Source organism: Schistosoma mansoni, chromosome W (assembly GCF_000237925.1).
Source record: "Schistosoma mansoni strain Puerto Rico chromosome W, complete genome".
Taxonomy (NCBI): domain Eukaryota; kingdom Metazoa; phylum Platyhelminthes; class Trematoda; order Strigeidida; family Schistosomatidae; genus Schistosoma; species Schistosoma mansoni.
In genome coordinates this window covers 9,475,640-9,492,859 of record NC_031502.1, presented here as the reverse complement: position 1 = coordinate 9,492,859, position 17,220 = coordinate 9,475,640, and the positions used below count along the sequence as shown (strand labels likewise).

Below are 17,220 nucleotides of genomic sequence, written 5' to 3'. Positions count from 1 at the left end.
TATAGTTTAGTAATTAAATTTATTGACTAGAGGCATTGTACCAATCATATGTGAGGAGCTATTCGACAGGATTTGCAAAAATGAAGATCCTGATAAAGTAAATCGTGATAATGAATATTTTAATATCCATTTATTATATACTTTTTGCTGAATGTTTGGTAAGCCAAATATTATTCAGATTCTCACTCGAAATGCTGAGAGCTTCTTGAGTACTTTTGTTTGGTACGAAAAACCGTAAAAAGTTAAATAATAATTCGTAAATTGATCTAGCGTATTATAACTCCGGATGTAGATAACTGGGTCAAATCAATCCAATGTCAGCAACACAGAATTCCACAGTAATCAAAAGGTTCAATATCATTAGCTATCAATTCGAGCAAAGTTAGCATTTAGTCGTAATCATACAATCTATTACCTTTGAATTCAGTGATATGTTTTCGTTCGGAAAAAATTAAAATTTATTCTTTTGTCTATTGCATTACTGTTTTCCATATTAAAACTACTTTAAGGTTTGTATTTTTTAAACTGAATAGAAATTTCAAGTTACTTTGACGATGATGGAAATATACAATGAACAAATTCGTGATTTATTAACAAGAGACAAATCATCTCAAACGAATTTACAAATTAGACAATCACCAGCTCAAGGATTCTATGTTCAAGGTTTATCACAGGTACCAGTTGGATCATATGGTGAAATCGAACAAAGAATGAATCAAGGTAGATAAATCCATGGTTTAGATGTATAAGTTAACCATAATTTTTACGTTGATATATGCATTTTCAACAACATTTTTAACGTTCATTCTGTTGATGATGATAAAAAGGATTCTAAGGTAGATTTATGTAGATGATCTGAAGAGTAAATTAGTTCATTGAATTTTGTGATGGCGTTTTAGTGTTATGTTGGATCGGAAGTCATGTAAAGGTATAACTTCATGGGTCTTGACAAGTTAGTGGGTAGTAATTAAGTTAATTTTAATTTGTTATAATCAAAGAACAGATTCCAACTTTCATTCACTACTGTCGTCTCTCTGGAGTCTTTGGAAATATCGATTCCGTTCACCTAAGTTTAAAATAATAAAAGTCATTATTGTGAGAACCAGAACAAAACATTTGAGAAAATAATGATGCTTAGCAATTTCGAGTTGTGGATTGACTTTATTTAGACAACCATTGAAAACCAGGAAGCACTCTAAAGCTGTTTCGTTCTAGTATGAAATTTCGTATTAGCAATCATCTCTACAATCCGCATACTAAAAAATATTGTATTGAGTTATATAGTCCTCAAATACCATTGGTCTATACTAGTATATCTATAAGGGTTGGTGAATGTTAAACAAATGTAGCTCTGTTCTAGCATCTGGTAAATAATCTTATTTGATCAAATCATTCTTATTAGTTTCAAACTATCTTCCTACATCGAGGTGCAATGATTGGACTCTAACCCAGTATCCTAAGTCTTGATATTCAAAAGAATTATATGGTGAAATTATTTCATTCATGTCCAAGGAAGAATTCTTATATTATTTCACTAGTCTCCAATCTCTTTCTTCTTATATATATCTTCTGTACTACTTTCGTAATAAGATTTTAGTTGTTCACAAATTTCACCCAATAGGTCTACGTAGTTTGTAATATTTATTTTTCAAAACTGTAACCAATTTCGAATCGAAAAACCTGCATAATAAAGTCAAACTTGATAATGATGTAACTGTAAACATTATTTGAGTAAAGTCATTCAGAGAATACTGTTCATATACATTTAGAAATATGGAACGTTTAGGTTTAATTATCAAGTGTGTATTATTACGATGAGTAGCTAGCAAATAATTTTGTTACTCAGGTGTTTATGTTGTAAGAAGAAACACTGCCAAACTTATTATTTGTTCTCGCGAACGTGAAATAATGTGGAATAATCCAGCTTGTGTTTGCTTATCACCGTTAAGCTTCTTAGCACTTGTTTCATTTTACATTCTTTAATTAAGATGTGTACATTAGTGATCTGCTGAGATTTTTTAAATTTTAGTCGCTTTTACGTACTGGTGTGTAAGTACTACATTCAGGCAACTTAAGAAATATTCATAATTCCTTATGAGCGCTAATAAGTCTTTAAGGTTCTCTTGATAAAGCTTTATTAGTAAGTTAAACAAATAAATTAATATACGATTAGAAAATCAAATGTATTGATCAAAAAATTTCGTCAGTCATTCAGTTTCAACGTTTAATAGTTTGTGATTTAAACATAAAACTTTCCAGCCCAATCACATTTACACCAGCATTTAATAACCGCCATTCAAAACAAGCAACAACTTGGAGTGATGTTCCATTTATTAGTTACAGAAACCGTAAAAGCAAGCTCGTAAGCTACTTCAACCGAAACTTTAAGCTATTTTATTATTAAATAACATTCATTGTACAAGTGACTTTCATAAATTTTATAATTTAATATACTTTTTTTCCAGTGACTAAATCAATAGTTTTATGACCAGATAAAAATCCGAAATCAAAAAGCATCAACTATTAGGTTTTAATTAGACTGAATCATATGGATTCTATATTTGACTGCTAGCTACTTTCAGACTAGCATTCAATAATGTGGGTAATTCCCAGACTTCTAGTAAGATGTGACTAGTAGAGTATAGTCGTGTCGGGTAAGAGAGGAATATTACCATTGAAAATGGATGGTGGTCATGCAATATTGTGAAATGGTTGAATTTAGAAATCTAAACCACAAAATGTCAACCAAGTGGTCTAGAAATTAAGCGGTCAATGTGAGACCTGAAGATTATGGGTTCGATTTCCTGATGGGTTGTAGATGGCACCTATGACGGGGTCCATATTTAAGACTAAACAACTCACCAAGTCTTCCCGGTTTTCAATGTTTGCTTAGTTAAGGTTAATTATGATGTAAAACTTTAAAATATACTATTAGTTAACTGTGTTTTCATGCTGTATGGGAAAAATTGACAAAACTTGGTCTCATTATTAGTGATAAAATAAATGGAAGAAATGAATTCATTTTCTTCCTATTGTTATAAAAGTTGAAAGTTTGTATGGAACAAGAAATTAAACAATTGTATCCCCTGACAACCTAATTTTATGAACCTTCACATTTGTCATTTTCATTGAGAAGGTCTCAACAAAATGGCATTTGTTTTTTGTCATGCATTTTGTTGGAACAATAATAAAAATATCTAAATTGGTTTCTCTCATATTAATTCAGAATATAGTATTTAGAGGGGACTTATAAGAATTACAATAGATTTTAAATATGAGATAATGAACAAAAATGTGATCTAAGCTTTGTACTTACAGAGTCCTTGATAGATGCTGTACGAAAGATTCTTTCTTAATTGCTCTTTTTTCTTAAGCTTTTACTTTTCGATACTCAGCATCAATACTTTCAACAAGCTTAGTTCTGCATCCAACTTGCTATGCGCCCCAGTATGTTAAAACCTAAGACCCAATCAGTGAAAACTAACTTGAGATTCGCCTACGGTGTTATTTTTGATCAAATGTTAACATATATAGATATCAAACTGATTCTAATTTAAGTCCATCCTCTTATATCTGATCACATTTTTTTCACTGGAACCACTATTCAAAATTTGTATATGATTTTGATTCACTTGAAAATCCTGATCTCAGCTATGATCGACACCATCAATAGAAGCATAAGAATAGATGCCAACTTGCTGGGTTGAGTCCTAACATGTCTGCGCCATATTGAAATATGTGTGAACTTTGGTTTAAGAAAAGTCGATTAATTTCTCGGGTCATTTCTAAGGTAAGTTACTAAATATCAGGTACCGAGGAAAGACCTGACATGGGACGTCAGCGATAAGAATACTATATATTAGATGATGAATACTAAGGGTATTAAAGCAATGAAACGCCTATATGAGCAGGTTTTTGTTATTTAGCATTTATTTATAACTGGTCACATCTGTATTAAAACAAACTTTAGCTTCTTCACCATCTTCACGGAGGACAAACGTTGTTCAGGATAAAGAAAAAAGTAGTTATTTTGGAAGTGGTTTAACTCACCTTTATTTAAACTGAGATCTGGAAAATAAGTACAGAATAATCAGTCATCTAAGTGAGAGGCATTGATACTAGATGGTCACAAAAAGATGTTGATACTGGGGAATCTTGTTAAGTACTCATGATTGCTTTTCTTGTACACCATGTAATTACTCCTGTTTGAAAATAGAAATAAATGATATTACGAAAAAATAAGCAGCCATATGGATAGCTGAATAAATGGAAATCATCTTCAAATAGTTAATTGCTGAATACAACTAACGTTGAGTTTAAAGCGAACTAAATGGATCAGTACATTTCAGTAAAAATTAGGAAAGTTTTCATTTGAAGTTTTGGTTTCGTCGTACAGCAGATCTCAACAGATCCCTATAAGTTTATTTCTGGGCTCATATCTCATTATCTGATATGTTTTGTAATATCTGAGATAATAGATTTTAAGTAATGGTCTTTTTGACTAAAAGCTAAATGTAAATATCACAGTCGTGGAAAGAAATAAGAACGGTACGGTATTGAACACGTTGGTAGTGGAACATGCATGCAGTTGATCCAAATGCCTACAAGGTAATCTACAAGAGGACAATAGTGCTTTACTACTTATATAATATTAAGTAGAACAAGTGCTATTTCTAAATTGTTATAAAGGGGGAATAATTTAAATAAAAGCCAATATATATAAGTTTTATTGGTTCCAGTTAATTAGGTATACAATGCAATTTATTTTGTATTATATATTTTCGCAAAAATAACAGTGATGTAGAAAGAAAGCGATGTTAGTAAAATCTTGTTAAAAAGATGGGGTTCACGAGCTGAGAAATATAAAATGTGAGGACTCACCTGTTCAATATTTGGACATTTCACATCTCAATATTCACCTCAACCGAAATGAAAATTGGTAATGTTTAAAAGCTTTTCCTCCTATGTGTGTGATATTTACAAGTAACAGTTACTTCACTCACAGATGTAAGAGGATCGTTTTATTGAAGCTGTTTTTAATATTTGCTCATTAAATGGTGACGAGAAATAGGAATTTTCATTCACTGTGTATCATCCTAACTAACCGACCACAACGTAAGTGAAGTACTTCGAAAAGCCATTCTTTTGGAACCTCATGGCAACAGATAATGTTCGCGTGATAAAGCAAACTAACTGAAAATGGAAATTGAGACCACTGAATTTCAACTCAATAGCCTGAAGGTTAGGCTGTGAGCTGGAGACCTGACAATTTTCGGATTGATCTCTGGTGGTGTCATAGTTGGAAACAGTTGAGCAGTTCAATAATAGAACGAAACACTTGTTTAATGCTTCCAGAATAGCAAACACTGTCCAACCAAAGTCAGTTTGTGATTTGAAACAGCAGGTTTCATTCAAGTCAGTGATCTGTTTAAGTCATGAAATGACGTAGTTTAACTGTAGCACACGAGTTATACAGCTGACTGTTGTCTGAAGTTATACAAACAAAGACGCCGAAAACTGTATGACTTGTTTAGCGAATGCTGTGCACTTTGGTGCCGAATGTCAAATGCAGACGAAAGACTGTTGACTGACAGTCATAGTAACCCTCAAATGCATCGCTACCAGCTGGTAGTCATAAGATCACACCCGTTTTCTAAATGACTGTGGAAACATCTCTAATCCAACCCGTTGCACTGGTAGAGTGAGAGCCAGTGTTTCAATTGTGTTGCTTTTCCAAATTTCCCGTCAGCTTCTCTGTTGTCATCATAAATAATACTGATTAGGAATTTAAAGCGAAGGTATAAACACATGTGGAGCTCAACTATCAACACTAAAACGCATATCAGGTTGAATTTATTGTATTTAATATAGTCTATGAAACAAGTCATTATCTGAGCTTGTTGATAGATACGTTAACAGTTTAACAAATCAGTGATTTGGTCAAGTGCAACATAGAAACTGGTACATCTGTACAGTGGTTGAAGTTGACATATAGTATTAACACAATGATCTGAAATTGTCAGGTTAATTCCCAGAATAGTGGAAGTGGTAACAGTACTACTAATTTAATTGAGGCATTGATACTCAAAACTTCATTTTGTCAACAGTTACCACACCTTATATAGTTTCCATAAATATACCATATTTCTCTACAGGAATCACTAATGTTACAAGTTGTTTTATGTCAATTACTACAATTACTACGTTAATTGTTTTCAGTAGTCTAGTATTATAAGATTTTTTGTTTTATAAGTATATTCTCCTTTTCTTTTCATAGGCACTGCACGTAGAACTGTAGCGGCAACAAATATGAATGAAACTAGTAGCAGAGCTCATACTATAATTACAATAACATTTGATCAACTCATTGGTTCTGTAGAGTCTAAAATATCAAGAAAGCGTTCAGTAATAAATTTGGTTGATCTAGCAGGTTAGCTTAACTTAGCTATCATCAAATAATAGGGAACGGAAGTTTAAGATATTTTTATGTAATTAGTGTATCTAACAGATTGTAGTTAAACTTTAGAATATTTATTTTAAAAAGTAGAATAAATCTAAAATGTTTAACAATATAGTTGAAAAAGTTTAGTCTGATATAAACATACATTGACAAAAAATCTTCTTATCATTTAGTAGTTGAAGGTTTCTGCCCTATATTCGAATAAAAATAAGAAAGTTTTGTTTATCAAAATAAATTTTATGATGATATTAAATATAATTTTTCATTCATTCTTCTGCGCTCAGCAAATTCCGACTATTATGATCATCTGAAGGCTGTTTTTAAAAATTAATCACTGATCGAGTAATCACAATGCTCTTTAATTTCATGTAAAATGTAATACGAGGCACCTTTAAGTCTTGCACATGAGTGGGAGGCGGAGTTGAGGGGAAGTCTAACCTTAAGAATGATTTTAATCAACAAACTCTCCAGCTACTTATTTGTTTTCCACTCAATGTAATCTAGCACTCAACTTCTAGTCATTACTTGATTTTATCAAATCAAACAACCGACTGTTGATTAATCGTCAATCTATCTCCATGATATATATATATATATAGTAAGTAGTAAGAATATTAAATTACGATAACAAAAGTCTTATCAACAGTTAAAGATTGGAAATACGAGGTCAAACGTGAGCTGAATTCAGCTTCTCGTCACACTCGCCTTCACCAGTGAAGCTAACCATTGGATGTACACTGTCGAACTGTGGAGATAGTTATATCCGACGTACTACTAGGCCTGATGACGATCTAATTGAAAACAGTTGTTCGCTTACATGTGTTGTTCTAAATAAAAAATCCGGGCAGCCATTTTGTCTCAGAATGAGGCTGTTTAGCAGTGTACAACCACAACCTTGATGCAAACTGAACACATGGCTTTTGGTCTCACGACAAGCACCTGGCCATTTTGCCATTTAGTACACAACCGGTGGTCTACTTTGTAGCTTTAGTCAGTTTATGGTATTGGATAATCAGCTTAAGACACTACTGATGGGTAACTGTCTCATATCTGAGATAGTTGAAGGCCATTGGATACGGTTTCTCATCGGAACTCTCGAAATCGCTTTGATATTGTCTGTTCTATTACTACAAATTTATAAACCTTTTTGTTGATGAAGAAGACTTACTGATTTTATTTTACGTACGGCCGTTATTAGATTCTTGAAATGAATTTTACTTGAATGAAATAAGTGTTCTTTGATTTATAGGACTTAATAATTGTAGTATAAAATCCTGTAGGCTTTGTTCATTCTCCTAAAAACCTAATAGATACTTCTTATTTATCTTTTTCAAGAAAAACACGATTTGTGAAGATTGAAAACTCTTTAGTAATCTGTTGATAAGTTGACTTACCTGTATACATCATAATTTCTTTAATACAAGTGATTTTTTCTGATAGTAAATAACCTTATAATCTGAGTAGAACCATATAAAATATTGTCTACATAATATAACTTTTGCATGATGAATGTAATCAAGTAAGATTAAAGAAACTAGTTTATTTCCCCAGGTTCTGAACGAGCCGAAAGCACAGGAGCGACTGGAGACCGCTTAAAGGAAGGTGCAAAAATCAACCGATCATTATCAGCATTGGGTAATGTGATATCCGTAAGTAGTTGTTGGCAGATTGGGTTAATCTCATTTGAATAAATCTTTATAATAAATTTAAGATTGTTTGGTTCAACTATATTTGTTTAACGTACATTTTTTGTTTTACTGCAGGCATTAGCGGAGAATAAAAAAGTCATTCCTTATCGGGATTCAATACTTACTAAACTTCTACAAAACGCTTTAGGTGGGAATAGGTAAGTTTAATTATCTATGATAAATCTATTAATAAGGTTTCATGGAGTTTATGAATAGTTTTGCGACCAGTATCATTTGTTAAAAACAATTAACCCTTAAAGTTAGAGATTAGTTGACCATCAAGAAACACCAGACAACCATCTCCTCTTAGTCTTGAACTGTGTATTTATTTTCAAGGCAGATTGAGAAATGTTAAAATATAGTTACACAATTCCTGGATAAAATTCAACGTGCAAAACGGGAAGAAAAGTTTTAGAAAAAGCAATACTTTCAAACGAAACACTATAGAGGGATTCGCAGAGTATTCAGTCTGTTATAGCCATTATTTATAAATCATAAGTTTAATGGAGATATTGCTGGTGAAACACTAAAATGACATATGGAGAGATCTATTAGAAAAACACTTAACTATGCAAATTAATATAGTTATCCTCTAATATACTCTCAAGTAAAAGATAAGATGTCAGGACTGACCAGTTCAACCAGTTCACCTGTTTTTGTGGGGGTAGGCTTGTAGGCTGTTCATCGAGACAACGTTTTCGTCGCATTCGGGATCATCTACCAGTATGTCTTGGAAGAGGCATAGATAAGTGAGTTACTTTACCGATTTCGAGACACATAGAAGACTTATGAAACTCAGACTTTGATTCTTTTTGTTATAATATACAAAATCTAGTTAAAGATGCAAAGAAATATACACATTGACCTATTTTACATTACATTCCATAGTTTAAAATCTGAGTTGTACGTACAAAAACGATTTGATAAATCTCTTTCTATACTATGATGTTAGTTTGTAGTTTTGTTTTATTTGCTTAATTATGTCCCTCGCCTTTCGTCATTCTCTAAGGTGATTCCAATTTACTCTGTTTACTGTTATTATTATTATTTCAGAATCTGTTTCTATTCCGATATTCTTATCACTATTCACACATCTTTATTTCAAATTAAAGATACTCACAGTTGCACTTGTCACCCTAATAATTATATATTTCTCGTGTTTCGTAATTTTCCTTCTTCGATAATTATTTGTTTATTTAAAATGATTTAGTCAAATGTCACATAACAACTAATCAAATTCTAACAAACATATAATTGAAGCTAGAACATCATGGAAAACCTGGAGGCACTGGACGGCTGTTTCGTCCTATTGTGGGACTCCTCACCGGTGCGCATGAGACCGATAGGTCCTGGGTTCGAATCTCGCGAGGTGGGATCGTGGATGTGCACTGCTGAGAAGTCCTGCAATTGGACAAAACGGCCGTCCAGTGCTTCCAGGTTTTTCATGGTGGTCTAGCTTCAATTGACTCGTGATCTCGACTATTAAAAATATAATTGTTGACTGACCTGTGTTACATATATATGCATTCGTTATATAAAAATAGCATCTTATTATTTTATTTTGCTTGTAAACATATTTTTAAAACAATTTAGTAAAACCGTTATGATTGCAGCAATATCACCAGCAGACATTAATTACGAAGAAACGTTATCCACATTACGTTATGCAGATCGAGCGAAACAAATTAAAAATACAGTTGTAATTAATGAAGATCCAATGGAATCACTAATTCGTGAATTAAAAGTAAGCAAATGTAAACGTTTATTTGCATAGTTTAAGTCACGAAATGATCATACCTATAGTGTCGCTTAGAACTAGTAAGCTTTGCACAGCTGTATTGTCCTAGTACTGGACTCTTTAACAGTGTCCGGCCAAGAATCAATCAAAGATGATCAAGCTCAGTATCTTTGTGTCCGCGCGCAAACGCCTAACCTCTATACCATTGAGTCAGTTTTTAGTGCTGTCTAACTTAAACCAATACATGATGTTGTGCGACTACTGTCTACCTGATAAGTCCACTAAAATACACTTTGGTAATATGATAGGCGCTATAATCTTAAATGTATGATTATTCTTGCTTGGAATTTATCAATTTGATTACTGGGAGGGACATTCATTATTTTATGGTCAGCTGGATTTTACTTTCACAGCTGCTACATAAATGTCCCAATATGATATTATTGAATTGGGCATACGAAGTATTACTTCTAGACTTAAAGATAAAGTTTATAATTAAGTATTGACAATAGGCTCGGAAATTTTACACATTGATAACTTCAGCGTCAAAGTCAAATGCTATGTACTAATTGTTCAAAGTCTGTCTGATTTCACTTATATAACGTATTGGAACTATCAGCTGAAAAGTTTGGCATGATTATGAGGAAAATGAACAATGACTGGTATAATTTCCGAGTAAGCCGAAGTATATTGAATTGGTTCATAATAATAGTTTTTATGTTCGTTCTAAACTTAATACTTATTTCATTGAATGTAGAAGAATACACACGTTATTTTTAATACAAGTATTAAAGCATCAGAAGGAATTCAAAATCAAACAACCAACAGTCCAATGATCTGATTGACCACTGACCTTTGAGGAAAAAATGTTTGCATTTATGCTAAGATGCCATAACACACAATATCGTACTTTACGGTATTTAGTGCCTAATGTTTAAGTGAATATTTTAATTTGGTTCCGATACTAATTCTTTAGACATTCAGAACCAGCTAATATATAGAATATGTATAATGCTAGCTATAGGTTTTAAATATAGATAAATACGTTATAATACGTTAGGTAAGAAAGAAAACTGATAGTGAGACATTAATTTCATTGGGACTTAAGTGACATTAAAAATATATTCCAATAGTTCACTCTTCATCTGACTTCAAATTATATTTATTTCTGTGTTCAATATATTGCACAAAAGAGTGCCGTTTTATTGAAAGAAAAAATTACTTTTTTGACTCACGTCTTGTTTTTGTTATCGATTCATTTCCAGTTCAAGTCAACAATCCAGTCCCGTAAAAGTTATCACCCGGCCACAATGCATCAATGCGTTTATCGTTTTATTAGCAGTCTACTCATACAACAATATCTAAACATTCTTATTCATAAATCCGAATATCCTCCTGAATATTAACCAGCTTACATGATTATTCAATATAATCCACATAAATATGGATTTTTTATGAAAGTCATTTTCGAACGCTACCGAATATGTTGAGATAAGAAAACCAGGACATGCAAATGAAGTTATTTTACTAGTCATACCTTATAGAGATGGTGGATTATGATTCAAAGTGATACAGTTATTATATGATCAGCGTTTAATCCTTCCAGTTAAAGTGCACCCGCTTAGTGGAATCAGATTGTCAGAATTATAAATCTTTAAATCAGAAATGTGAATTATCGTTAGGACGAAAAAGAAAAAACTTAAGACTATACAAGAATTACATTAAGTTTTCTTTTTACTGATGGACCGTAGCTAATGGATGTATATTTAAACATTTAATAATCTGATAATACTGCCTATAAAAAATAATTAAAAAACACTATGATTAATCCTTGGTTTTTATACACTACACTCTTGTTTTTCATTTTCAGGCAGAAAATGAACGTCTAAAGAAAGCTTTAAACTCTACTGAACTACCTTCATCAGTAGTTGTAAAAGGTCTTACACCAAAAGGTAGATTTATTTTACTCCGTGACTATGTATATAATTCTATAATTTTTCTTTTATAGAAATAGACGATCTTAAAAACCAAATGAGGAAAGAAATGATGGAACAGATGGAAATTAATCTGGCGACAATCGAAGCCCAGAATCAAGCTGCATTTGATGAGAAAGTAAGTTATTTATGGTAACAGTATTTTCCTTATTTTGCTTCCAAACAGAATGTTTGATAACATATAATGTTAATCCAATTACTTACTTACTTATGCCTGTTACCCCTCATGGAGGAGCATAGCCCTCTCACCAGCATTCTCCATCCAATTCTGTCCTGGGCAATCCTTTCCAGTTGATATTCATCCTCTTCATATCTACTTCCAGCTCTCGGTACAGTGTGTTCTTTGGCTTTCCTCTTTTCCTCTTCCCTTCAGGATTCCAAGCTAGGGCTTGTTTCGTGATGCAGTTTGGTGATTTCCCCAACGCATATCCGATCCACTTCTTAATTTCCTCTTCATCTGGAAGCTGGTTTGTCCTCTCCCATATAACGCTGTTGCTGATGGTATCCGGCCGGTGAATGTTGAGTGTTTTGCGTAGACAACTATTTATAACTATTTGTACCTTCTTGACGATGGTTGTAGTATTTCTCCACGTTGACGTTCGTATTGAACATTCTCACTTTGAAATTAGTTGACAGTTGTTTTGAGTCCCATATGCTCTTCAACAATAGGAATATTGTTCTTGCTTTGCTGATTCTCGCCTTCACGTCTGCATCAGATCCTTCACATTCATCAATGATGGTATCCAGATAAGTGAAACTTTTCACCTCTTCCAGAGTTTCTCCATCGAGTGTGATTTGGTTGTGTAATCCAATACTCATTGAAAATAAATGATCTATCATTAAGTGAATCATGATTAACCTAAAGTTGGTATGCATATACATTGGCTTAAGTTGCCATACAACATCAATATCAACCCACATGGCACGTAGTTAATCAATGTGTGATATTCAATGGAGTTTCCCTGAAATTAAATCAATGTTGTATAGATCTTATGAATCAACTTCAAACCCTAAGCAATGATTTTTATTAGAATCTTCATACTGCCAAATGTAGACTGATATCGTACGATTAGTTATCATTACATTGAGAAATAAGGAATTACACTGGCTGACGAATTTGATGAATTATATATATTTTGTAGTTTTTCCTCTAATTACTTTTAAGCTAACAAGTATATTTAATTTTGAAATATTAAAATACTTATTAATTACTTATTAATTGACACATTAGAGAGTGACAACTTGTTTGAAAGTTCAAAAACTGTAATGTGGTTTAAATCAAAAGACCTAATGTAGTCTTCGTTAAATAATTTAAGTGGTAGTTAATAAACATTAAAGAAGTCCGTTTCGTGAAACAATATGACAGAATATATGAACGAAGAATATCCTTTTCGATAAATTCTCTTCAGGTTCTACAATTAGATATCCAAATTGATAATACAAAAAGTGTTCAGGTTTGGGGCAAAGTGCATCGTCTAAAGTTGTAGCATGTGAATTTAGGATTGTTAAACAATATATTGATATAACTCATATAGATGTTAACTTGAATCAGCTTATATGTTAAGTGAAATTTGAAGATTCGTGATCCGAATAAATATGGGTCAGATAGGGTGAGAGAAATAATGGTGCAATTACAAATTCTATCAAATGTTTAGTGGAAGACTATAATGTGTAAAAAGTTGGTAAGACAATAAAGTGGAATTAATGCGAGGTAAACCAATAATTATAGTAATACAAAGATATGTGAATAAAGATAATAGAGACAATTATATTTGACTAAGAAAGGTTGTAAGTATAATAGTCAAATTAGGTCATTCGACAGCTAAGGTTCACATTCATTATTTGGTCTTGAGGTTGACCAGGGGAGGATAAGCGGTTAGAGATATTTCTTTCGTACATACAGCTCTGACCCGTTAAGTAAATGTAAAGGATTGGTTTATACTGGCACTATGATCAGTTTGCATTAGATGGACCAATATCGAACTGTTCATTTTCTTCATTAGGCCTTTGCTTAGCCACTCTGGGAGTTGTTTGCGAGCATGAAAATGTAAATTCCTAGAACTCTGACCAATATAACTTACTGTACAAGAGTAGTCGAACTGATAAATACAAAATGAGGTGGTCATTCTGGTTAGTTCATCTTTTAGCCTCGGTGTCACCATTGGGCGCGTGTAAAATATTATTTGTAGTTCCCCAGCGTTGAATGATTTTCGGATTGTTCTGCGTATTCTCCGAATTAATATTTCGCTAGCAGCATCCCCTCCGAATTTCAGGTGCATGAACGGGGATTCCTTATCCACCGTTTGTATTTCGCCTATTGTAACCTTCGTGATCGTATATTTGTTTATAAACTTTCCAGGGTATGCGTTTTCCTAAGTGTATCACGCGAGGCGTTTAGCTCTTCTTTAACTATATCCGTAGAAAATATGGTGGGTAGTCGGTAACCACGAGTTTTGATCAGGTTTCTTTCGTATTGTCAAGGTACAAAGCTAAGGAAATGTGCATACTACCCTGTCCAGGTATTTTTTCTGTTTAAATTCCTTCTTATTGATCCATCAGCTCTCTTGGTTAGGACAACGTCCAAAAAAACTATTCTACCTTCGCTCCCTTCGTGAGATGTAAAGTTAATGACTGGGTTTACTTCATAAATTGGCCTAAGAACCTTTCGTTGTGATGCACTATCTTAACAGAGGATGTACGTATCATCCATCTAGAATGTGAATTTTTGACATAAATTGTTTCAGGTATGTAATGCGATCCATATTTTCCTTTACATAATTAAGTGATACTCGACATTTATTTAATAAATTTTGGGAATTCTACACAAAATTTCATCTGTGTTGAATGTGTAATTAGATGAATTGTTTTACAGGAAATGTAAAATACTTGTTTCATTGGTCTCTTTTTCCTTTGATTTAGTTGAGACAAGCTCGATTAGAAATAACTCAGCAAACAGCTGAACTTCCTAAGAAATCAGGTGACACGCGTATTTCGACAAAATCAAAACCATACTTATCAAATTTGAACGAGGACCCACAACTGTCTGGAATTATTATTCACGTTTTATCTCATAAGCAAGTAAGTAGTAATACTTGATTATTTCCATAGTATTTTTAGAATAATTAATTGTTACATAATTCAGTAGCTTCAAAAGTATTTCTTTAGCACTCATAAAGGTGGGTTCAGTAGTTTTGTTTTGTTAAGATTAGCTTGAATTTGTGAACATATAATTACCACTATCCCGTCATATTAGGATTGGTTTATTAAAATATAGAAATATAAAATATAGGTTTCAAACTCCAGAATTCATTTTGAAGCATAAATAGAACAACATGAACTAAGTTAGGAAATAGGAACAGTTTCTTCTATTTGTTAAGCTTTTTGCATGTAACTGACTGATTGTTGATACGGAAAGGTAACATGAGGTGTAAAACGCAATGTTTTTATTTTAAGAGTTTTTTAAAATGAAATCTGAACTATTTTTGGTAACTACTAATGCACAGGCGATGTCTAAAAAACTAATAAGCTGCAAAAGACTTCTTTTCACATAAAATAACGATGTTTTGCAGATTAATGATCCCAAGCATGTTAATGTAATTACATTTTCTAAGTAACTTTTACATAAGTATGTTATTCATTTGTTAACAGAATGATTGATGAAGATTTTAGGTGGAACAATCGGATTCGCCTTCCTTCACGTGTTTATCTTTTGTAGCATTGTGGGTTGAGAAACCCTAGTTCCATCATTTTGTGTCGATATCCTGTGAAAGCTTAACATTTTCATGTAAATATTGTTTCCTACTCTTGTGTGTACTAACGAAATTTACATTGAGTGTTAAATTATTGTAGAATGATTGTATGGTCAACTAATTATAAGATGAACGTGACGGAAAGCATTGCTTGATGTCTGTTGAAGATTTTCAGTGAATTAATTATTAACAGATTACCTGCAATCTAGCTGTAAAGAAGTTATTTTATTGACTGAATATTACATTGACTGACACTGTTACTTCCATTAATTAAAATTAACATGCATGTGTTCTTCCTGTCACACATGTTATTCTATCTATGATGTATCATGACGCTGTTTGGCTAACTATATATTCTGTAAAATTAATGCTCATGAAGTTCAGTTTTAATGAACAAAATGTAAATTAACAAATAGCAAAAATTAGAAATAATCAGATGATCTTGAATCTTTATGTTGCGCTAAAAATCTTTCATAATCTGATACTATAATATTAAGAATATTTCTGTAATTGTGCTATACAAATGTAGTGTCTTAAAGTTTGGAAAATTAGATGAGTATAATATTCATTATTTGGACAAATTATTCTTATAATTAGTTAACATTTTATTACTTTAGACGGGAATCGGACGTGAACCCCCAAGTGAATCACAATCTAATGAAAAATCTAAAGTATTTTGGATTCAAATGAAAGGTTTATGTATGGTTGATGAACATGCTTTATTAATAAGACATGGAAAAACTGGTGCGGAAGTAGAATTACGTGCTTTGCCGAATGCTGTTAGAATGACGAAAGTAAATGGTGTTCCCGTGAAGAATTCTGTTACACTTCATCATAAGGATCGCATATTATTTGGTAAGAATATGGATCTAATTCATTTATATTTGTTTTTTTGAATTTTCCCATTGATGTTTTGGACTGCGATTGGCCAATCTCTTTTTAACATACGTGGATCTTGTGCAGATTGTCTCAACATTATCACTAAGTCAAAAAACTATTAGCAGAAATGATTGGTGACTAACAATGTACTCCAGGACGAGTGTTTCTTCCTATTCAGATTTCGTCAGGTAAATGTATCTGCATCCCATAGTTGGTATTGACTCAGGGACTCAGACCCAGTACCGTTTGATTCAAACACCATTGGAGTGAACATTAACTCTGTGGTGTAGGTAAATCTAGCTAATGGGTCGTAAATACAAAGTGCACGTTCTGGGTTTCACTGCTCGCGACCAACTACCCCTGTTTATAATATGGGCCTAATTTTCTACATTTTCGGTTTGCCTTACATTTAAAATTCATTTTTTGGTAAGCACTAATAACTATAACTACAAAATAGTGCGTATTTGGGATCACTATGAAAATCATAATTCAAATTACTTCAATCTGAACCTTTTTATTTGAAGGGGTTTTGTGAAAATTTTAGTATTTTCATAGTTGAAAGCGTGAGTCAATTGAAGCTAGACCACCATGGAAAACCTGGAAGCACTGGACGGCCGTTTCGGTTAAGGGCTATGGCTCAAGACTGGTAGGTCCTGGGTTCGAATCTCGCGAGTGCGGGATCGTGGGTGCGCACTGCTGAGGAGCCCCACAA

General features: G+C 32.7%; 1 protein-coding gene across 1 annotated transcript in view; it reads left to right on the top strand.

Annotated features, from left to right (window-relative positions):
* Positions 1–3,437: 3,437 nt before the first annotated feature.
* Positions 3,438–17,220, top strand: part of Smp_198590 (putative kif1) — a gene marked incomplete at both ends in the record, with an annotated part of 32,569 nt that continues 18,786 nt past the window's right edge. Inside the window, 9 exons of the mRNA XM_018788464.1 lie at positions 3,438–3,447; positions 6,281–6,430; positions 8,012–8,109; positions 8,224–8,306; positions 9,742–9,892; positions 11,757–11,838; positions 11,895–11,998; positions 14,800–14,958; positions 16,247–16,484. Of these exons, the coding sequence (XP_018654004.1) occupies positions 3,438–3,447; positions 6,281–6,430; positions 8,012–8,109; positions 8,224–8,306; positions 9,742–9,892; positions 11,757–11,838; positions 11,895–11,998; positions 14,800–14,958; positions 16,247–16,484 (1,075 nt within the window). The remainder of the gene's footprint in view (positions 3,448–6,280; positions 6,431–8,011; positions 8,110–8,223; positions 8,307–9,741; positions 9,893–11,756; positions 11,839–11,894; positions 11,999–14,799; positions 14,959–16,246; positions 16,485–17,220) is intronic.